The following is a 25,601-nucleotide window of genomic DNA, read 5'->3' as shown; positions in this document are numbered from 1 at the left end:
ATTTATTCTCAATAAATCATGAAAACATAATACTGCATTGATCAAAACTAACCTTTTTGAATTAAATGCAAGTTTTCTGTTCGGAAATCGTTCTACCTCAATTTTCCAGTATTAAATAAGAAATTATTAGATCCTTTATAAAAGGTATTTAGAACAAAGTGCAGGAAAGTCATAATTTTTTTAACTTCATTTCATGGTACTTCTGTTAGTTTAAACATATTTATTAATAGATGTTTGGGAAACAAGTTATTGCAACTTATGGTAATCGCTTTCCACTTTGGTTCTTTTGTTATCAAAGTAAATAAAATTTTCGTGGTGAACCATGGAAAAAATACGGGACGTATTATGGTACCCCGTTGTTTATTCGTCCATCGTCAGCATGTCGGACACAAACTCAAAATCGCTGTAACCAATTTACATGAAACTTCGGTGAATTGTCTATTGAGGTATCATCCCTTTCGAATTTTTAGAAATTATTGATTTTACGTTTCCGAGTTATGGGATTTTATTAAACATTATAGAGTTTCTTAAGAGCCTGTGTCACTCACCTTAGTCTATTTGCTGCAATGCATGTCAAACAAAGGGCACTCTTCAACATTAAAGACAAGAATAAAATTCATGGCAAAATTACCTGTTTTGGTGATGGTGACTTGTTTGTAGATCTTATTATACTGAACATTCTTGCTGTTTACAGTTATCTCTATCTATAATGAACTCGGTCAAGTAGTTTCAGACGAGAATACTTTTGTAAAATTTAAGTTTTTGACATTGAGAAATTATTTATAGGTGTCGTAACGAGTGAGAATAGATATCGCTTTTTATCAACTCGAGTTATTTAATTTCAATATAATAATAAACGAGCCTTTGGCGAGTTTATTAATACTATTTGAATTAAATAACGAGAGTTGATATCAAGCGATATCCCATTCTCACACGTTATTAAACCTAGTTGTCTTAATACGACCAACACTCTCATTGCGTTAAACTAAAATTTCCGAGAATAAAGTCAAAATCCTCATTATTGAACTTGACCTTCATTTTGTTGTCAGTAACAACATATTAAAATTTTAAAAGCTTTGGTTGAACGGTTCATGAGTAAATGCACGGACAACATTTGGTTGCCGCCCGCCCGACCGCCCGACTGCCCGCCGTACATCCCCAAATCAATAACCGATATTTTTGTCACAAAAATCCGGTTAAAAAGTACTTAATTTGAAACTTTGTTTATTATTTTCAATCGACTGACAAATAGCATTTTAAACTATAGGTATAATCACTCGATAAAAATTGGACACACTCGAAAAAGCCCGGACTGCTCTGGAAAAAACCCGAACATATATAAAAGAATTTAGTCTCAAAATGTCGTTTTCAATACAAAAACAAGAATTTTTGTAAAGTGTCTGTATTTCTTAGGATATATAGATTCCATGTATGCATTTCCTTCAATATTATCAGTGTTATGTGTATAAAAATGGATTTTTTCTGTATTTTGGAATTAAAGCATATCAAAGATTATTTTAACTTTTTTAACAAAAAATAATGTCGGGTTAGTAATATCTTTTTATATCAAATACTATCATACATAATATAACTTTGTAGAATCATATTCATAACAGTGTGGTCCTGGCCATTGATTGACGACCTAAATTATCCCATTGACTGTGACAGATTAGGTGAACGTTTGTCTGTAACGACCATTGCTCACTTCTTACTTATTATAGAATTTAAACTGTGGGGTCACCAAAGGTTCTTAACGCCTTTAATAATAAAATAATTCGAAAAATTATTAAGGAATAACCTTTATGTTTTGATTTATATTATTGATATAAATCAACACATCGTATTATTCCTGATTCGTTTTTCGAATTGCTTTATTTAAGTGTTGAGAACCTTTGGTGACCCCACAGATTCAGTGTCTTTAAAAAGTACATAGTGAGCAGTGATTGTTACCGACAAACGTTCACCTAATATGTCCCAGTCAATGGGATAGTTTAGGTCGTCAATAAATGGCCAGGACCACACTGTTTTGAATATGATTCTATATTAAACACAAGCGTCTATATCACGTTTTGTTAGAGATGAAGTCTGTTTGCTTACATTTTTGTTCATATTCACTCGAAAAAAATTGGTCACACTCGAAAAAGCCCGATCAAATCACTCGAAATACCACGATCCTAGCCGGACACTATATCTACCGTGATAAGAGAGATAGAAAAATTAAAAATTAAAAAAAAATAAAAAAAATTCGGGCGTTTCGGCTTTCTTCGTCTATAAACCCCGACCGCCTTGAAATACCAAAAGCAAAGAAAAGGCCTTTAAAATTCCAAAACACAGTAAAGACCTTTGAAATTCCAAAACAAGGATAAAGTCTTCGATATAACATAACATAGCAAAGGCCTTTGAAATATCAACATATAGTAAAGCCCTTTGATATACCAAAACATAGTCAAGGTCTTTGTTATTTCAACGACACAGTTAAAGCCTTCGACATATTGAAATGTAGTAAAACCTTTCAAATACCAAAATGTAATAAAGGATATTGAAATTCCGAAACAAAGTAAAGGCCTTTGAAATTCCGAAACAAAGTAAAGGCCTTTGAAATTCCAAAACAAATAAATGCCTTTGAAATTTCAAATTTTAAGACCCTTTAAAAACAAACAAAAAACATAAAAAAATGCATTTGAAATTCAGAAAACATAGTACAGGTCTTTGAAATACCCAAAACATAGTCAAGTAATAAAAATTCCTCCAAGAACATGTTAATTTCATATCCAACGAGGCTCCATTAGGTTAAAACACAAAAAACACATACTTTGATTGTACTGTAATGTCATTGAAATGTTATTTTCGGATATTAAATTTTAAAAATTGGCATTTTTTACTTTAAACTAGTGTTATAATGAGTAGCAATCTTTAAAAAAAGTAAGGATTATACTACGTATGAAACAAAATGAAAAACAACACGTTTTTCTGGATTTACCTACCTCAGGAACGCTCCAAGCCGAAATTTGAAAGCCAAAGATGTTTAAGAACCGAAACAATTGAAGAGCTATACTTATATCAAAAATATGATCTAGAAAAAATAGCCATATCCATCTAAGGTTAACTTTGCCTATAGGAGTTAAAACCTTAGTTTCTAATAATTTTGAAATTTATTAACGGATAATCTTAAAAAGGTTTGTTATAAATCATCTCAGTACCGAAGTACTTACTATTGAGCTGATGATACCTTGAGAACTGATAGACCACCAGCAGAGGTACATGTATCACTAGAAGGGCCTAAATGGTAATTATTGCCTGCCTAATATAGTAACCTACGTCCAGCCAGGCGCGTGGTGAACCCAATAACATATTGAAACAGATATTACAATTAGATGAAACGGATATTACAATTAGATGAAACATATTACAATTAGATGAAACAGATATTACAATTAGGTGAAACAGATATTACAATTAGATGAAACAGATATTACAATCAGATGAAACAGATATTACAATTAGGTGAAACAGATATTACAATTAGGTGAAACAGATATTACAAAAACAGACATTACAATCAGATGAAACAGATATTACAATTAGGTGAAACAGATATTACAATAAGGTGAAACAAATATTACAATTAGATGAAACAGATATTACAATTAGATGAAACAGATATTACAATCAGATAAAACAGATATTACAATTAGGTGAAACAGATATTACAATTAGATGAAACGGATATTACAATTAGATGAAACATATTACAATTAGATGAAACAGATATTACAATTAGATGAAACAGATATTACAATTAGATGAAACAGATATTACAATTAGATGAAACAGATATTACAATCAGATGAAACAGATATTACAATTCGGTGAAACAGATATTACAATTAGGTGAAACAGATATTACAATTAGATGAAACAGATATTACAATCAGATGAAACAGATATTACAATTAGGTGAAACAGATATTACAATTAGATGAAACAGATATTACAATTAGATGAAACAGATATTACAATCAGATGAAACAGATATTTCAATTAGGTGAAACAGATATTACAATTAGATGAAACAGATATTACAATTAGATGAAACAGACATTACAATCAGATGAAACATATATTACAATTAGATGAAACAGATATTACAATTAGATGAAACAGACGTCATTTCAAACGACGAAAAATGATGAAAAGACAAACATGTCCGCAAAACAGTATTTAACAAAACAAAGATGAGCAACGTAAACATCAACAAAAACTAGAGAAGGGTCATCATTTGGGGTCTAACAAGAGGATAAGAAACTCCTGTTTAGCATGTGGCACCTGCCATGCACATTGCTTATGGTTGGTACAAATTTGTTAATAAATCTAATTCTAAAATGTCATAATCGAGGAACAGAAAACGTGATTATATAATTGGTTGTTGGTTGTTGGGTGCTTAACATCTAGTGGCAAATATTTCATGCATGTTAAGGACGATGGGTATGTTTTAGATAAAAACAACTAGCATATATCAGTAAGACAATTATTTCAGGGATGAATTTTGACAAACAGAAGTACGTTCTTCAACACAGATTCTTGGCTCACAGCGAACAGCTATCTATAGAGGGCACACAAATTACCAGTGTACAACAATTAAATCAGGAAAACCAACGGTCTTATCTATATAAAAACGAGAAACGATAAAAACATCAACAAACGACAAGCACTGAACATCAGGTTTCTGACTAAGGACATATGCAAACAAATAAAGCGGATTTTAACAGGCGCCAATATTCACCTTAACCTGAAGCAGTAGTGTAACATTACAACATGGAAGGTTCATATTATATTTATGAAAATGCTTTAATTTTTTTCTAAAAGATGCACATACATGCATGTATTATTTTACTTATTTATTCAAATGTAAAAGTCATAAGGGGTTTGTAAAGTCTATACTTTTATCCAACAACTGGCACAGAAGCACTGAAAAGAAAATAAACACAATTAAATGACATTGTTCATAAATCTCTTTTTTTTAATCCAAAATCGAACACATGATTTTGTTTCATCCACTACTTAATAAGAGGATAAACGACGTTATATAAATGTTACATTTTGATAAAAAAAAGTTTCTAAATATATGTGGTTTTTTTTATCATGAGTTAGGTTAAAGTTATAGAATAAAAGCTTAAAGGAGACGAAGGATACCAAATGGGAAATCAAACTCAGAGGTCGAAATCGAGCTTACAATGACATTGTAAAGACGATAAAAAAAACAAGCAAATGATGTTTATTTTGATATCAGATGCTCCGGAAGGGTAAGCAGATTCTGCTTCACATGGACTGTGCAAAGACTTTTCCATGAGAGACAATTCAATATATATACATGTATATATCTATAATACTAAAATTACGAGGTCCAATTTGTCAGCCGTCATCACGTAAAAACGACGAATCAAAGAATTCAACTTTATATATAACTAATATAGTACAAAGGTGTAGATTAAAAATTACACCACTCCAGGCCCTTTTGTTTTCCACGTAATTAATATTGCCAATAATTAAGAAGTTCCGGGTTGAGTCCGATACCGATACCAATAGTATATTCACCTGTTACCTATTACCTTATTTGTATGTTCCGCATCTGACAGGCGCACCACCAAACGGTGTATTCAGGATTAATATGCTATATATACAGGGGTCATATTCACAGGGTTGACACTACGAGATTGTCAAAGTGTTACCTATTGTAGCATTTTAATCAGTAAAACTTTCTAACATAACAATACGAATACTAAAAATCTGGACTAAAATAAGACGTATAGGTACAGTTTTCAATTTGTTAGCGGGCATGACGTAAAACAGCGAATCAAAGAATTCAATTTTATAACTAATATAGGACAATGCTGTTGATTAAAAAATATTCCATTCCAGGACCTTTTGTTTTCCAACTAATTTATATAACTAACAATTGATAAGTTCCAGTTCGACGGATTCAAACAGAAAGATTTGAAAGCAGAGAAAACTGCGTATCTTATAATCGGCATGACTTTATCAGATGACAATACTAATATCAAAATAAGGCTTGCACATAGTTATATACTTTAATTCAGTCACGGACCCGCGATATCACGGGTGTGTTCTAGTATATATATATATATACGCCTAAAAAAGTGCACACAACTCCAAATACAAACAAAGGTAACTATAAATGTAATTATTTATAAATATTTCGGATAACAGATATCCTTCATCGTTATATATGATTGTGATGTTGAATGAATCAATTATCAGTCTACTTAGATTAAGCTGTTACAATCTTGAAATTTATACAATAAAAAAGTCAAACCGAACATCAGGTAAGACGCTTGCACAATTCTAAAAATTTGTTAAACACGACATAGGTTATATGACTAATTACATCAGAGAGTTCAAATATATGCTTTAAAGAAAAATAATAATGTGCGATATGAACTAGCACAATTCTAACGCTTTAACGGTGTCACCAATTATGATGTTACAAGAAAGATTGCGTCAATAAGAATTCCAAATAAACAGCAATGAACGGTCTAAATTTGTAAATAATTCAGATTTGACAACGGTAGTTGCAGTAACATTAGAGTCTGCGATGTTTAAAACAAACGGCCGTTAAACTATAAATAATAAATTTTGACTGAAGTAAACTAGTTGAACGTGGCTTGGTACTTATACGTCCCTAAAAAAAATTAAGCAATTTAAATTGTTATATTCAACAGATTTATTTTAGAGATGAGTAAGGTAAAGAAATAGAAACAGAGACTGTAATAATAAGTAATATAACCCAGATGTGAAGCACTGCATGGTGTCGAACTACATCTTTTCATTTATCCCATTTGGTGCCAAAGTTGTTAATTTCCTTATTCAAAACCTTTCCCGAGCGAGTCTATCCTCCTTAGACCAAGCAGAGTTGTGGTCAATGATTTTAATGGTCAGTCGATTGAGATCTGCCTTAGTGTGGCCAGGGGGTCTCAAATGTCGACTGAGAGGGAGGTCTGGCTTGCATTGGTAGTCGCTACGATGGCCGTTCATTCGTTTGTGAAACGGCTGTTCTGATTTGCCAACATACTGTTTACCACATTTACACTGTAAGAGATACACAACATTTGAAATCTTGCAATTGATATTGCAAAATATGGTGTATTCTGTACCAGTGGAGTGACTGTTAAAAGTCTGGGTATCCAGTATTTGTTGTGGGAGAGGGTTCAGAGATTCCATTTTCTTAAGATAGTGTGTTGTGTCTTGTATATACAGTGGAGATCACTTCTAACCTCTCATTAGAACTGTCAGGAGAACTGTCATAGAACTGTTCTAACCTGTCCTAGAACAGTTCTACCTAGAACAGTTCTACCCTAGAACTGTTCTAAGTAGAACTGTCCAAATCAGATCTAACCGTAGAACTGTCAGCAGAACTGACTAAATCAGTCAGGACTGTAGAACAGTTCTAAACTGACGTCACTGCAGTAAGGGCACTTTAGAATTTAGAAGAAATAAATCACTTCCAATTACTTTGCTATATAATAGCAGATTTTCTATATTTCTTTCTGATCATACGTTACATGTACAAATATCGAAGTGAATAGGAGGTTATCCAACTCATCGGAGAAATATTTTTATAAGATTGCATAGGAAACAACATTGTTTTCGTTTCTTCGTTCCCCGTTTTTAACAGTCTCTTCATACATGTCATAAATATATCTCTGCATTTAATTCATGGAATTTTAATCGTAATTTACCTTGTTTGCCTTGGATTTACATTCATTTAATGTTCATACGAAAATTGTACAGTGGATGGATTTTGGGATATGAAGGTTCATCATAACCTTTTGGCTAAAATGGCCGTATTTACACCCCAAATTTTACTCTGAGTACAGACTAACCTATACACCTGCAACAGTTTTAAGGGATGGCAGGAACTAGATATATAAATTTTAAATGCATTTTGTGTTTCAGAAAATTATAAACTTTTCTAGATTTTGCTATCCATTTTTTTTCGTTCCTGCAGAAGGTGCAAAAATTAACTAAGTAGTGAAAACGATTGAGAAGCTCCCCTCATATAATCAATGTTGTGAGTAGTATTGATTTAAATGGACAATAGATGGACAATAGACACCTGTAAACAATAGGTGATTTAACAGGTTTAAACTGTGTAACTGAGTGGACCGTATCAAATGAAACTCGGGTGTTTGTTTATTTTGCTATATTCTGCAAACTGGAAAAAAATGAACATCAAAATCCAGGTAAGTTTTTAATTTTCTGAAACGTAGACTTCATATAACTTTTATATATCTAGTTCCTGCCATGCCTTAAAACTTTCCTGGATGTACCAGTTTGTCTGTACTCATAGTAATTTTGGAGGTGTAAACACGGCCATATTTTTCAATTCCTTATGATGAACCTTAACGATTAAAGTGTTGTATTATAACGTAAAAAAACTATATACATTTGCACCATCTCGTCAATTTAGCCAGACTTATCCATAACGATTATAAATGATATCTGGGAGTCTGAAACTCAGAAAAAATACACTCATCTGAACATGAATGAAGCATTTGCCACTGGACGTTCGGCTACAAACAAAATCATGCATTTTTCTTTGCCTTCTTCCATTTGTCTTCAAATTATATTAACAGTATACTATTCCAAGAAGAGAACTTCCCATACATGTACTTTTTATTTTAAAATAAAGTATATGAATCAGTCATGTGAGTGTTGGATGATGCCGTAAAATAGTTTTGTTTCAAAAAAAAAAAAACATTACAAACTAACTGACTTAAAAAGTCACTTTAGTGACGGTTCATTATTATGGATACAGAGAGAAAATAAGGGTGCGCTAAATTTTTAGATATGGTATAAATACACCTTACCGCTATTTGTCTGCCATTACTGGATATCGCACAGGTTCCCGTAAAAATTTGACATCATAAAACAAAATATCTTTATAAGTTCAAGAGGCCGGGTCAGCCAGGATTAGCAATATAGGTGTATTGTGTTCCAAAGTTGGTGTCATTTTTATCATACGATCCGTCCGGACATAGAAATATTATTGGTTTACAATGAGGCCATATATATTTACATGATAAGTGTAAATAAGTTCAGTTTTGGTTGATATGGTCACATAATTTTGTTAAAACGACTCAGTCTGATACATGTTTATCGAAACTACTGAAATTTGTTTACAATTCAATATTTTGAATAAAAAGAGGACTTGCAGAAAATTGCTGGTACTCTAAATTGATGTGAAAATTTTTTTTTAGCCAATGTGTTACAATATTGCTGTCATTTGAATTACACAATCCATCGTGATATGTAACTACATGTATAAGTGATTTACTATGCGGCTATATATATATATATATATATATATCTATATATTAAGATTTACATTATAAAGTGTAAATATGGTCAGTTTTGGTTGATGCTGTCACATATGGTCAGTTTTGGTTGATGCGGTCAAATATGGTCAGTATTCATGGTTTTGGTTGATGCGGACAAATAATTTTGTTATATCCATGAGTCAGTCTGAGATATCAAAACTACTGAAATTAGTAGTTAACGATTCAAAATTTTGATTAAAAAGAGGACATGCTGGCACTTTAAACTGATGTGAGCATAATTTTGTTTTCCAATGTTGCTTTCCTTTATCATGTTTATATTGAACAATCCATCCTGATATAAAAATATAAGCACGCGCAATATAAAATTCTACTCGGAACAATATTCCCCAATATTCATGCAATAACCCTATAATATAGATCATTTGTATTATAATGATAATACACTCCATCCTTACATAAAAATATTACAGTTTTACTATGCGACTATAAGAGTTGTATTAAAAAGAGCAAATATGGTCAGTTTTGGTTGATGTGGTCAAATATGGTCAGTTTTGGTTGATGCTGTCAAATATGGTCAGTTTTGATTGATACATACAAATAATTTTGTAACATGAGTCAGTCTGAGGTATGAAAACTACTGATATTTGTTTCTGATGCGATATTTTGAATAAAAATAGGAAATGCTGGCACCCTCAATTAATGCGAAAAAAAAATTTGTGGTCATTGATTTCCAATATTGCAGTTATTTATATACTACAGTCCCTCTCGAACTAAAATTATAATAACTGAATTGCTGTGCAGCTATATAGATTTACATATTTATAATAAAAAGCAAATATGGTAAGTTTTGGTTGATGCAGTCAAAAGATTTTATTACACGACTCAGTCTGAAGTATAAAAACTACTGATATTTGTTTATGATTCAATATTTTGAATAAAACAAGGACATGCTCATTTGAGGATCAAGGGTAGGGGGTCCAGGGGTTGGAACCCCACTTTTTTTTTTAACATTAATGCATATGAATGGGAGCATATAGTTGGACCCCCAGCCTGGATCTAGCTGCCCCTGCATGCTTGCACTATAAATTGATGTGAACAATTACATTTTTTTCCCAAAATTGCTGTTACTTGTATATTACAGTCCCTCTAGACCTAAAATTAAAACTGAAGTACTGTGCACCTATATAGATTTGCAGAAAGAAAAAGGCAGTTTAGATTGATGCGGTCAAAAGATTTTTGTTAAACAGGTCGTCCGAGGTATGAAAACTACTCGTAAACAGATATTATATTGGTTATTGAGGTCCGATAATGAGATAATGAGCCATCCTGACTCCCGGAATAACAAATGTAAAACAATTCAAATAATAATCCCCCCCCCCCTAATACTAACGGCCTAATTTATGTACAAAAATTGAGAGAAAAACAAAAATTTATGTAACACATCAACAAAAGAAAATCACTGAATTACATGCTTCTGACTTGGAACAGGCACATACATACAGAATATGGCGGGGTTAACAGGTTAAACATGTTCTCTAAGGCAGCAACCATTTGATTTTCGGGGGGGGGGGGGGGGGGGCTATGGTTTTTTTTTTCTGTACAAACTTTTTTTTCGACTTTGGCGAAGAACAATCTATTTTTTGAGCGACAAACCGAAAACAATTTTTTTCTTTCAATTTTAGCATTACATATGGATGAAACAAACATTTTTTTTTTCTCAGAGTCCAAACAAATTATTTTTTTCACCAAAAACTGGAAACAAACTTTTTTTTTCAAAAAAATCAATTCTAACCGTAGAACTGTTCTAGAATGTCTGGTCAGTTCTAGCTAGAACTGTCAGGATCAGTTCTAGGGTAGAACTGTCAGGATCAGTTCTAGGTAGAACTGTCCAAATCAGTTCTAGGTAGAACTGACCAAATCAGTTTTAGCTAGAACAGTTCTAACCCTAGAACTGACTAAAAGGTGTCAGGCTGACAGTTCTACGTTATGTTCTAGAACAGTTCTCTTGACAGATTTAATGAGAGGTTAGAAGTGATCTCCACTGTAGGATGGTAATTTTTCTACATGTGATCTCAGATGAAAGTCAATAAATTCTGATATTTTCTCTGTACAGAGAAAATATATATCCATCCGTCCGTCCGTAACAGTTTATATTGGAGACAGACCATCAACCTTTGATATACATGTATTTGCAAAAGTCTAAAATTGCAAATGCACGATTGATGAGATGGTCACTCTTGTTACAGCCGTATAGGTTCAGGATTGTTGCCATCAAAGGAAAGGACAACGTTGGAGCAGATTTTTTGAGTCGTATATAGGATCGTGGAGATAAATGAAAGTAAGAATACTTTCTTAAATTGGGGAGGTGATGTCACGATCCAGATGAAATTTATAGAATTATTCACATATTTATTCAGTCAAACTTGTATATAGATAATGATTTGTGAAATTGTCGTAATGATCAGAGAATTGCACTTGCAGTCTTTGCGCAGGACGCCTTTTTTCACAGTTTATTTTATACATAGTTTTAACATACGCTTTTATGTATATATGTACGTTTGGCCTAAGTTTGGTTCACCTGTGTTTAGACGCACACTGATTAGGCTTAGCCTATTTACACACCTGTTGACTATTTTTAAATAGTGGTCAATCGAGTTCTTCGGACAGGTTTGGCTATTTTTAAACAGTGGTCAGATGAGTTCTTTGGACACGTTGTCATTTTATTTCTGCTTGGGATTTTCGTGTGGAAGGATGCCACACTCGTTAGAACATTTTCATATTTGATAGCTAAATTTAACCTACAATGGTTCTACTGTATATAGTGCATCAATTCCAAGGTAAGTGTTTTATTCTTACATATATTATTACTTTTCTGTGTCTCACTTTTGTTTATCAAATTTCCGAAACTTTCAGACTTCTGCAGACAATTTTCCATTGTGTAAATTGTTCAATTTATAATGCTTTGTAAACGGATTTAAAGATATGAAAACCATGTTTTATATTCAGATATTTGCAGTTTTACTAGTGAACAAGAACAAGATTGTTAATTACGGGTACAAATTGAATGTACGTGATATTTATGTGTACAAGGTTCCGAATTTCCTTATGTACGTGAAACTATCATGCAAATTATGATATTTATTACAGTATTACAGTATGTAAAATGCATATCTAAATTGATAATCGTACTAAAGAGTTTGTACAATTATATTATTGCTAGGTTCCAGCCTGCACCAGAGTAATACAATGCTGCGGTGTTAAGGAGTGGTCATATGGATTGAACGCAATCATACATAATTCATCAAACAACATATCTACCTATTATAGTGGAACTGTCGTGCACGATACCATAACCGTCATAACGATACCATAACCGTCATAATGATACCATAACCGTCATAACGATACAAAGGGAAGTAATCTGGATAATATACAAACTACTGAAGCTGTAGAACTATTTATTTGGACTTTAATGTTTAGAATAATTTGATGTTTTTTTTTCTTCTTAATTGTTTTTTTTTTGTTTGTTTATTAAATAATTTATTTATTCTAATCGTTGATTCTTTAGTCAATATTGTAAAATAGCACTGAAAGACTTATCCATCCGTCCGTCCGTGACAGAGAAAATATCCGAATTTATTGACTTTCATCTGAGATCACATGGAAAATATCAGAATTTATTGACTTTCATCTGAGATCACATGTAGAAAATTTACCATCCTATATACAAGACACAACACACTATCTTAAGAAAATGGAATCTCTGTACCCTCTCCCACCTGAAACGATCCTTGTCTCGCTTGATGTTACCTCCCGCTATACTAACATCCCCTATGACGATGGTATTGAAGCCTGTAGGGAAGTCTGGAACTCTCGTAACACCTTACATCCACCAACTGAATGTCTCATCCAGCTTCTAACTTTGGTATTAAAATGCAATAACTTCACATTCAATGGTGAACACTTCCTCCAAGTTAATGGAACAGCAATGGGAACAAAGATGGCCCCGTCTTATGCTAATATTTTTATGGGGAAATTAGAACAGAGAATTCTCAATTCATCTCTTCATCAACCCCTCTCTTGGTTCCGATTTATCGACGATATTGACATGAAGTGGGACAATACTGAACAAGAACTAAATTTGTTCATTCATCATGCCAACGATTCCCATCCCTCAATCAAATTCACATATGAAATCTCTGACTCTAAGATCACGTTTCTTGACACTACAACGCAATTGAGGGATGGAAACATATTTACAGATCTGTATTGCAAGCCCACAGACAAACATCAATATCTATCTCCTTTGAGTTGTCATCCTAAACACTGCACCAAGAGTATTCCCTACAGCCAGGCCATACGAATAAAAAGGATTTGCTCCACCAACGATATTGCAAAAAAACGTCTACAAGAACTTCGCGGTCACCTTAAACATCGGGGCTACAAAAGAAAAGACATTGATAAAGGTTTTTCTCGTGCTAACAACATCAGCCGAGATGAGCTTTTACAATATAAAGACAAAAAGGTCAACAAGAGGGTGCCTTTTGTGTTGACTTGCCATCCAAAATTTGACAACTTATCTCGCCTAATCCGCGAAAATTAAAAAGAGATCGAAAAACATACTTAACTATCCAAGATTTTTCCCGAGCCACTTGTACTGGCTTTCCGTAGGCCCAAAAGCCTTAAAGACGCTGGTGAGAGCTGACTTATCCTCTCAAGTGGGGGCTCTTGCAAGGGTTGCGGAAATAAACGATGTCTGACTTGCAAATAAATACTGGATACCCAGACTTTTAACAGCCACTCCACTGGAACAGAAAACACCATTTTTTGCAATGTTAATTGCAAGACTTCAAATGTTGTGTATCTCTTACAGTGTAAATGAGGTAAACAGTATGTTGGCGAGTCAGAACAGCCGTTTCACAAACGAATGAACGGCCATCGTAGCGACTACCAATGCAAGCCAGACCTCCCTCTCAGTCGACATTTGAGATCTCCTGGCCACACGAAGGCAGATCTCAATCGACTGACTATTAAAATCATTGACCACAACTCTGCTTGGTCTAAGGAGGATAGACTCGCTCGGGAAAGGTTTTGAATAAGGAAATTAACAACTTTGGCACCAAATGGGATAAATGAAAAGATGTAGTTCGACACCATGCAGTGCTTCACATCTGGGTTATATTACTTATTATTACAGTCTCTGTTTCTATTTCTTTACCTTACTCATCTCTAAAATAAATCTGTTGAATATAACAATTTAAATTGCTTAATTTTTTTAGGGATGTATAAGTACCAAGCCACGTTCAACTAGTTTACTTCAGTCAAAATTTAATATTATATTTTAACGGTCGTTTGTTTTAAACATCGCAGACTCTAATGTAACTACACTACCGTTGTCAAATCTGAAATATTTACAAATTTAGACCGTTCAGTGCTGTTTATTTGGAATTCTTATTGACGCAGTCTTTCTTGTAACATCATAATTGTCGACACCGTTAAAGCTTTAGAACTGTGCTAGTTCATATCGCACATTATTATTTTTCTTTAAAGCATATATTTGAACTCTCTGATGTAATTAGTCATATAACCTATGTCGTGTTTAACAATTTTTTAGAATTGTGCAAGCGTCTTACCTGATGTTCGGTTTGACTTTTTTATTGTAATTTCAAGATTGTAACAGCTTAATCTAAGTAGACTAATAATTGATTCATTCAACATCAGAATCATATATACCGATGAAGGATATCTCTTATCCGAAATATTTATAAATAATTACATTTATAGTTACCTTTGTTTGTATTTGGAGTTGTTGTGTACACTTTTTTAGGCGTTTATATAATTTATTTATTGTGTACATGTATCGTTACTATTCAGACGTTATATATATATAGTGTTTGTGCTGTTTTTAGACCCTTCTACAACGAAATTTGTTTTACATGCACACGTATACAAATTGCGGTTTTTATCCAACGCAATCATAGGTTTGAACGTAGTTTTCAATTTAGACTCGTTTATATTTTTTCATTTGGGCTTGTATCATATTTCCCTCCGGTTTATATGATCCGTTCATCCTATATTGACTCTTAGAATTCAAGAGTCTATCTGAAAATGAGGGTACTTTTTCTAAAAATGAGGGTATTTTTTATATGGCCTTCCAAATACCGTTTCGATCCCTAACATCACTGAAGAGACATTTATTGTCGAAATCCGGATCTGGTGTACTAAAAAAATATTGACACCGTATGTTTGTGGCATAACATCGTGGCCACAAGTTAAATTGTTTTTCTGTTTAGTATTAAATCATATCAAGATCCATTTTGTTACATCTTGTGATCAATTTTATTTGGCAATCGCCAATGGCAGTCAGCAGGGTTAAAGAACATCAGTTGTTCGATCTGTTAGTCAAATGCGTTTTGTTTAAATATACTTTTTCACTATTTTGGTCTTTTGGAAAATGTTGTTTGTGCTGTTTTTAGACCCTTCTACAACGAAATTTGTTTACATGCACACGTATAAAAATTGCAGTTTTTATCCAACGCAATCATAGGATTGAACGTAGTTTTCAATTTAGACTCGTAGACAACGATGCAATATTTTGTTAGCGTCGAGTACATTTTGTACAATAAACCAGGAAACAAACCTATAATTTAAAGGAAAATGCAAAACTATTTCTGCAATCGTGCTAACTCGAGTCTTGTTATTGTTTCGTCTGTTTAATTGGTCTTCTTTACTTCTCTGTGTGGTGTTTTGTTCATGGAACTTATTTACTTGCCTCAATACTTTAATCCAAAATAGCTTATTTTGTTTTCTTTAATTACTTCCTGCATTTAACGTTTTATATTTCAAACATTTTCCAACTTTTGGTATCGTGAATACCTGATGGATATTTCAGAAATCAGAAAATAATACGCCCCTTTTTTGCGAAAATTACATACTTTGACATTTTAACGCTTTGCTTTAAAAATCATGTTAAGAATTAGTCCTCACCTTTGTTGACAAATAAAGTTGTAAAGATGGGTACATTTTTCGTCATACCACGTGCCTCTCACATTTGGATCCTTGTTATAAATAACTAGACAATTAGCATCCGCATTAGTTCCTTGACCTTGTCCTGATGCCCAGTTAGACAATGTGACTGGTTCCCCGCTAAATGCCCACTCCCATGTTCCCTCCACAAACTCATCTGATGCCCCGACGTAATATGCGACTAAAAAGTTTATCAGTTTACATTTTACTAGGTTTTAATTCAAACCAAATGCCACAACAACTACTAGTAGTATATATTTATGTTTCTGTAGTCTTCAGCAGGTATATAACATGACATATAGATTGGTTGACTCAACCTCTATTTTTAAAGAACTTGTGTCTCTTTTTATTGTGTTGTTGTGTTGCTGTTATGTCAACGTTACATTGTAACTGCATTTTTTTTTTTTTTCATTTATCGAGGATATTGTATTATTCCTAACATCAGGAAATCACAACTCCAAGATAATATTCATCAACCTATAGTTATATTTGTTGCATACCTGTGAAAGTATCTTAAAGTCTCTGATTTTATAAAACAAATCGTGAAAACAATATTTCTATATGTAGAAAAACTATCTAGAACCTTGACATGCAACGAACCAAAATGTCAGGAATCCGAAACATGTTTCTCGTGGTTTTCAAATAAATAAATTCATCAACGATACATTCTAATGCAACAACGTTTGTAACGTTCATTTTGATTGGATAACGTCACTTTCTTACATGGCATCAATTGACAATTGATGCTATGGGACGTACGCGCAAGCGCAGACGGCATATGACAGATTTTAAATACATGTTTTAACGTTGTTTTCTGTCAGTTTCATTAGAATGGAGATAACAATATTGTATTTTAAGCTCCGACGGCATCAATTTGGGATTTGATGCCGTCGGAGCTTAAAATACAATACAGTTATCTCCTAATTCTAAATGTACAAGGATTAAAAATGTGTGCGCCAGACGCGAGTTTTGTCTACATAACACTCATCAGCGAAGCTCGAAAAAAAAGGTTAAAAAGGCCAAGTAAATGGTCGAGCTCTTTGACATAATTGGTCAATAAAAGTTGCTGTGATTCTAGGCGTGGAACAGCATATTGAAACCTGAGGATGCATATACATACATACATTTGTACATGCATAAATTACATTGTAAAAATATGTAATCTAAATTAGAAGTCGATAGCAATTAAAAAACAATTTAATATTAATTATAGAATGAATAATCAAAGAATTCAAATATAGTAAAGTATTCAACGATTGACAGAACAATATATTAATTCACACATGCGCGAAGCGCATGACATATAAATATCAGTGATGTGCGGTCGCTAGTTGAAATTCCAGTTATTGTATTAGATATACTTTTTATTAAACTGACCATTGACTATTGAATGGAAATAAATAAAAAAAAATGGTAGGAACTTTTTTTTTTGTCTACGCTTTTTCAATTGTATTACGTAAATCAACTAAAAAGTTAATTCTAATATGACGTTCTTCTTTCAAGCTTTGGAAACAAAGCCATGTTTCATTCGAATAGAGCACGGGCTGCACGTGATTGACGTCAGAATTGAAATTGCAACGTCAGATGAATTTTGAACAACGCCAGAGATCAAAATGGACATTTTTGTTGGTCTTGCTCGCTAGGAAATTAAATAAAAGCATTATAAAAGAAGTTTAAATGTTTCTGTTCTTTAAGCTCACCTTTCCTAAAAGGAAATGTGAGCTTTTGCCATCACTTGGCGTCCGTCGTCGTCCGTCGTCGTCGTCGTCGTAAACTATTTCAAAGATCTTCTCCTCTGAAACTACTGAACCAATTCAAACCAAACTTCATCTGATTGATTCCTAGGGTATTTAGAATAAAGTTTGTGTTTTAATTCCCATTTCATCAAAAAACATGGCCGCCATGGCTAAAAATAGAACATAGGGGTAAAATGCAGTTTTTGGCTTATAACTCAAAAACAAAAGATTTAGAGCAAATCTTACGGGGTAAAATTGTTTATCAGGTTAAGATCTAACTGCCCTGAAATTTTCAGATGAATCAGATAACCCGTTGTTAGGTTGCTGCCCCTGAATTGGTAATTTTAAGATAATTTTTGCTATTTTTGGTTATTTTCTTGAATATTATTATAGATAGAGATAAACTGTAAATAGAAAAAATGTTCAGCAAAGTAAGATTTACAAATAAGTCAACAGGTCCAAAATGGTCAGTTGACCCCTTTAGGAGTTATTGCCCTTTATAGTCAATTTTTAACCATTTTTCGTAAATCTTAGTTATCTTTAAATTTACAAAAATCTTCTACTCTGAAACTACTGGGCCAAATTTAACCAAATATGACCAAAATTATAATTAGGGTATCTAGTTTAAAAATTGTGTCCGGTGACCGGGCCAACCAACCAAGATTGCCGCCATGGCTAAAAATAGAACATAGGGGTAAAATGCAGTTTTTGGCTTATAACTCAAAAACCAAAGCAAATTGTTTATTAGGTCAAGATCTAACTGCCCTGAAATTTTCAGATGAATCGGACAACCCGTTGTTAGGTTGCTGCCCCTAAATTGAAAATGGTCAGTTGACCCCTTTAGGAGTTATTGCCCTTTATAGTCAATTTTTAACCATTTTTCGTAAATCTTAGTTATCTTTTACAAAAATCTTCTCCTTTGAAACTACTGGGCCAAATAAAATCAAACTTGGCCACAATCATCATTGGGGTATCTAGTTTAAAAATTGTGTCCAGTGACCCGGCCAACCAACCAAGATGGCCGCCATGGATACAAATAGAAGTTAGGGGTAAAATGCAGTTTTGGGCTTATAACTTAAAAACCAAAGCATTTAGAGCAAATCTGACAGTGGGAGAAATTGTTTATCAAGTCCAGATCTATCTAGTCTAAAATGTTCAGATGAATTGGACAACTGGTTGTTAGGTTGCTGCCCCTGAATTGGTAATTTTAAGGAAATTTTGCTGTTTTTGGTTATTATCTTGAATACTATTATAGATAGAGATAACCTGTAAACAGCAATAATGTTCAGAAAAGTAAGATTTACAAATAAGTCAACATGACTGAAATGGTCAATTGACCCCCTCAGGAGTTATTGTCCTTTATAGTCAATTTTTAAAAATTTTCATAAAATTTGTAAATTTTTACTAACATTTTCCACTGAAACTACTTGGCCAAGTTCATTATAGATAGAGATAATTGTAAGCAGCAAGAATGTTCAGTAAAGTAAGATGTACAAACACATCACCATCACCAAAACACAATTTTGTCATGAATCTATCTGCGTCCTTTGTTTAATATTTACATATACCAAGGTGAGCGACAGAGGCTCTTTAGAGCCTCTAGTTTAATTGATAAACTGTTCATTTTTCCATAACGTTTTTTGTTCATCAAATCAAAATGGCGACATTTCGAGCATCTACTATAGGTCCGCTTCGAAGTACAAAAGTTCAAAATATTCCTATTAGAATCGGAATAATTCTATCATGCCATGCTCGATGCTCATTTTAACATGGGTAGGCATTATATTTGTTAATATCTTAATACCGATCTTAACTATGCTCATTTTAACATGGGTAGCCTACCGCTCGGTATTAAGATATTAACAATTATAATGCCTACCCATGTTAAAATGAGCATAGAGCATGACGCTCGGTATTAAGATATTAACAAATATAATGTCTACCCATGTTAAAATGAGCATGGCATGAAAGAATTATTTCTTTATCAATTAATGATATTATTATGAACGCAGCGTCATCGACGATGACAACATATTATTTTAAAACACACATTGTTGTCTGAAGTTAGAAGACAGAAATTATCATTTGTTTCACGTGAAATAATCGTTTTTGTTTGAAAGAGAAATCATCACAAACAACGTATTAATGCACATTACCATTATGTCCTCTTATTTTATTGTCTATCCAATCACTGACGTCCTTAGACTGAATCAACGCTAATACTGAGTTATGTTCTCTACACTTCCCCTGAAAGCAATAAAATTGAACTGAATGCTGCACATTTAAAAAAACAGACAGTAATCGTACTTAAAGGCATTGTTTTGAGATTGTGACATACTAGTAGTGATGACTGCTGTACCCACATTTTGACTATTTACCTAGTATGTCTGTTTTGTTCACGAATCGTTGTAAATATAATGGAATTTGATGCACCTGTATTAGAAGTGAGAGGTTTCACGCTATAAAACCAGGTTCAATCCACCATTTTCTACATTTGAAAATGCATGTACCAAGTCAGGAGTATGACAATTGCTGTCCATTCGTTTGATGTGTTTTATCATTTGAATTTGCCATTTGGTTAGGGACTTTCCAATTTGTTTACTTTTCAACAATATCAGTTCAAATTTCTAAACCGATATCAGAACATATATCTAAACCGACAAAAGTACAAATATCTCAACCGATACCAGTTCAAATATATAATCCGATACAAGTTTAAATATCTAAACCTGTATCAGTTCAAATATCTAAAACGATACCAGTTTAAATAACTTAACCGGTACAAGAACACATATCTCAACCGAAACCAGTTCAGATATCTCAACCGATAGCAGTACAAATTTAAACCGTTACCAGTACAAATATTTCAACTGAAGCCAGTTCAAATATCTAAAACCGATTCCCATTCATATACATCAACTTATACCAGCTCAAATATCTAAACCGATACCAGTACACATATCGCAACCGATACCAGTACACATATCTAAACCGATACCAGTACACAAATCTAAACCGATACCAGTACACATATCTAAACCGATACCAGTACACAAATTTAAACCTATACCAGTACACATATCTAAACCGATATCAGTACACATGTCTAAACCGATACTAGTACACATGTATCAACAGATATAATTAGAAATATCTTAACTGATACCAGTTCAAATATCAAAAACGATACCAGTTCAAATATCTCAACAGATACCAGTGCAAATATCTAAACGATACCAGTTTAAACATCAAAACCCGTACCAGTTAACATATCCTGTTCAAATGCAAACTGATTGACATATGACTGAAGAAAGGTTGAAGCGAAGCAAATAATAATAATATATACAGAAAGTACTCATTTATATGGATGATGCTAAACATACAAACAATTTGTTTTCCATGCTTTATTTTTGTTTTTAATTTCTATTGTGTGTTTTACCCATTAAATTTGAATTTCCCTTACATCTTTTGGTATTTTTCATCTAAAACGCATACATTGTAAGTACATGTACAATCGTCATATGCTGGAAATCATATGAAAATGTATGAAACTCGTTAATATTCAATTGAAACCATTCACTCTGAAAAATATCTTTTGGTAATATCAAAGTACTCTTTCAACAGTTACGTTTTACGTCTATACTGTACCAATGAAAAAAAAAACCATAATATTCATCTGCTGTGTGTCTTACCGATGCCTGATACCAATCAGTTGTGTCTGAACTGAAGTAAAAGCAGGAATGTCCATGATATATCCAGTGTTTCTGACATTGACTAAATACCAATCCGCATAGACATGCTAAAATAAATAGAAGTTAAATGATTAAGAAATAATTCATGGCAGCCGTAGATTTGTTTCATTAAACCATATGTTGGGCATTTATATTTGATTATTTTACCCTGAGCGCTAGTGAGTGGTAAAAACGAATATAAATGCCCAACTCAGGATTAAATGAAACAAATCTACGGCTGCCATGAAATATTTAGATTCTAATAGGACCAATTCGGTAATTTTGTTTACCGTGAAGGCCTTATACATACGAAACTGTTTTGGCTCTTCCGTAATACCCAATTTTGATAATATTAGTAATATTATATAATTCAATGATTATTTGTTTTTAATTGCATTTTTCACTTATTCATTTTCTTCCAATGTAATTTTATTCGTTCTGAGGCGTCCAAGAAGCTTTAAAACGCCCGGTATTTACATTTGATTTTTGGTTTACGGAAACATACTTGTTTCGTTGCCATGCCTAGATAATAACATAATTTCGCTGAATTTTTGTTTTATGAAATTTTACCATGAAAAATAGATTGAAATGGACTGATTTGTTTATATTGCTGTAGAATAGAGATAACAATATTGTATCAGAATCTTTGCCTACGTAAACTGGGGTCTTTAATGTCGAAAATTAAAAATATCTGGTAGCATAAATAAGTTGGTCGTAACGCGGAACAACCGGTTTTGTGTATTACTGCCTTTGCGCTAAAGGTATAACGTTATTGTGATTATACTGGCTGAGGGTATTAGGTCGTCATATTAGAATTTAACGTAGATACCGTTATCCACCTGTAGCCCTTTTCACAAAAAACCTTAAGTGTAAAATTTATCGTAAGTCTAAAATATTCCTTAACAATTCAACTACATATTTTTATCGTAAGAATAATTTTACACTTACGAATTTTTGTGAAAAGGGCTATAGAGCCCAAATGACTAGCCGATTATTAGCAACTTTAGGTAAAAAACTATTCAAACGAGAGGAACAACAACGGCCTGATTTATGATAGAAGACACGTCGCAACAATGTGCTTGTAATTTTGGTGTAAGGTTGGGTGTGCCTGTGGGCAAAATGAAATTTAAACAGGTTAAACTGAGTAAATTCTTCGTTATTGTACTTGCACAATAAATTAATAATACAGGAGCAATTAGCCGTTTCAGAATTTAAAACATTCACCAAATGATTTGTTAAAATCTTTTCAACAACGGAAATTCAGCAAATGAACTGACGTTGTTCTCATATTTGGGCATAACCGATATTTTCATCCGTCTTCCTTGAATTTCTGAACTGGCGAATTCTTCAACAAAGTGTATAAAATTAAGAAGACCAATATAGCTCTAGCATTGAAATGTAACATTTTTATAAATCAAAATTTCCTTACTTTGATGACCGGTTTGTAAATCATCGTTACACCATAAAATACACAATCGTGCTTTGTTTCTGATCATACATTGGTTTTAACGATACTGTCTATGCGGATTGTTATCTAGTCAATGTCAGAAACACTGGATATATCATGAACTATTTTGGATGATGTATTGAAACTAAATAAAATAAAATTGTAACCATACCTGTAACAGCTATGTTGAGTAATCTATACATGGCAATCATTCAAACTAGATAAAAAGTTCTTTTCAGGTCAAGTATAAATCACAGTATGGTTTTATCAGACAAAGTAGGATTTGAACTTAGATTTATTTTCAAAGATTGTAAGCACTGTTCAATTCGATATAGAAATATGTGACATAGCAGATAACAATAGGGCTCTTTTCGGTTAGTTCGGCCAAATTGGATAGGGGACAGAATTTTTTGAAAGAGGTGGAAATAGTATGAAAGTAAAGGAAATCCTATGCATGTTTCCAAGCAACTGCTTTGTTTTAATGATGAATTCCCGTATTTTTCACACCATTTTTACCTCCATTATGAAAATCTGCCCTATCCAATATGGCCGAACTAACCACGAAGAGCCCTATAACCATTCGTTTCCGTAAACATATCGATATAACGTAAGAATCCTTTTTTTTTTGTCTAAACGTTTGGTACTAATTTCAAAACGTACGATTTGCAATTGACTGCGTATTTATACATTCAACCAAACCAACCGACACAACTGCGTATTTTTACACCCCGCACAGCAAAACGGACGAAATCTATTGCGAATTCATGCATTCAAACCGCTAAACAGACCTGGCAGCGGATTTATAGAATTCACACAGCCAAACGAACATGACGGGGACATCACAGTGTACTAATGCATCCTGCACAGCCAAGCGAACCAAATTCCCCGACAGTTCCAGCTCCGATCCGCAAAAAGGAAAATATTTCCGGAACGGAAACGATCACTGTACGGAGTATCCTAAGCGGAGGTTGACTGCGAATTTATTCACTCCACCATAGCCAAAACGACATTACTATGAATGTATACTTTCTCCACAACCAGACGGACATGACAGCGAATTTATACAGCACACATAGTCAAACTAACGTGACTGGGTAATATATAAATAGTAAATAGAGTAGATATTACAAGGGAGATAACGCTGAATATCCCAAATATCAAAGAAAATACAACTATTTTTGTTGCATTATCCGTTTCAAAGGATAAATATATTAAACTCGTTGATAGGGCGACATTTTGCGATGATACTTCGATACCGATGGTTCGGCATTGTTTGTGAGATAAACATGCAAGTTCTGGTTTTAAAGGTAGATTTCCCTTATCACTGCTTCAACTATTACATGTTCTGCCCAAATGATGAATGGAAACTTTCCAGATGCAGCGTGTACTGCAAACGGATCAAAATTGTGTTACACTAATGGAATGAGAGCTTCAAAGTTTTTTTCTGGGTTGTTTGACTCTAAATCTGATCTTCTGCTGCAGCTGCAGCAGTCACACATTTAGAGTTTACAACATAATCTCTGTCATATGTTTTTTCATACTGCTTCATAGGACCATTATTGAAATAACATATTTTAACGTAAATGTATTTCTAGTATTCAGGAAACGAACTGCCATCTTAAACGACAAGGATTATATATCATGCATTGTGTGGTTACATTGACTACAATCTTGTAAACACACCTTCTTGACATAAGTAAATGCCTGTACCAAGTCAGTTGTTGTACATTTGTTTGATATGTATTTGAGCTATTTGTGCTATTGGTTTTGACATTTGATTGGAGACCTTCCGTCTGTACCAAATCAGTTGTTATACATTTGTTTGAGTTATTTGAACTGTTGATTTTGATTGGAGACCTTCCGTTTTGAATTTTCCCCAGAGTTTGGTATTTTTGTTATTTTAATTTTTATTATCATAACATTTAAAAAGTAAAATCACAAAAATACTGAATTTAGAGGAAAATCAATTCGGAAAGTCCATAATCACATGACAAAATCAAATAACAAAACGCATCAAAAACGAATGGACAAGAACTGTCATATTCCTGACTTGGTAGTACAGGCATTTTCAAATGTAGAAAATGGCGGATTAAACCTGGTTTTATAGCGCTAACCCTCTCACTTTGATGACAGTCTAATCAAATTCCGTTTTATTTACACAATCGGATTGCTACTAAATACAAACATAACAAACAACTATGAAACATTTACCAAACTATCAAGATGATAAACAACATGCCTCCCTTTAAATTAATATAATTTAATTTTGGATGTCACGCGTCTTCTGATTGGCTGACGTTAT

At 33.1% G+C, this 25,601-nt stretch overlaps 1 protein-coding gene across 2 annotated transcripts; it reads right to left on the bottom strand.

The window, feature by feature from the left end:
• Positions 1-4,883: 4,883 nt before the first annotated feature.
• On the bottom strand, positions 4,884-23,586 carry LOC143054987 (C-type lectin domain family 4 member E-like). 2 transcript variants are annotated; one of them, XM_076228101.1, is made up of 5 exons: positions 23,472-23,586; positions 21,814-21,920; positions 20,278-20,368; positions 16,347-16,566; positions 4,884-4,968 (listed from the first exon to the last, which is right to left on the bottom strand). In XM_076228101.1, exons 1-5 carry the CDS (start codon positions 23,509-23,511, stop codon positions 4,944-4,946), a joined length of 483 nt encoding a protein of 160 aa, XP_076084216.1. In that variant the 5' UTR covers positions 23,512-23,586; the 3' UTR covers positions 4,884-4,943. The 2 variants fall into 2 exon arrangements, with proteins under 2 accessions (XP_076084216.1, XP_076084217.1); XM_076228102.1 differs by lacking the exon at positions 4,884-4,968 and adding an exon at positions 13,608-13,799.
• Positions 23,587-25,601: the final 2,015 nt, after the last annotated feature.

Source organism: Mytilus galloprovincialis, chromosome 12 (assembly GCF_965363235.1).
Source record: "Mytilus galloprovincialis chromosome 12, xbMytGall1.hap1.1, whole genome shotgun sequence".
Classification (NCBI taxonomy): Eukaryota; Metazoa; Mollusca; class Bivalvia; order Mytilida; family Mytilidae; genus Mytilus; species Mytilus galloprovincialis.
This window is presented reverse-complemented; position numbering and strand designations above follow the sequence as displayed.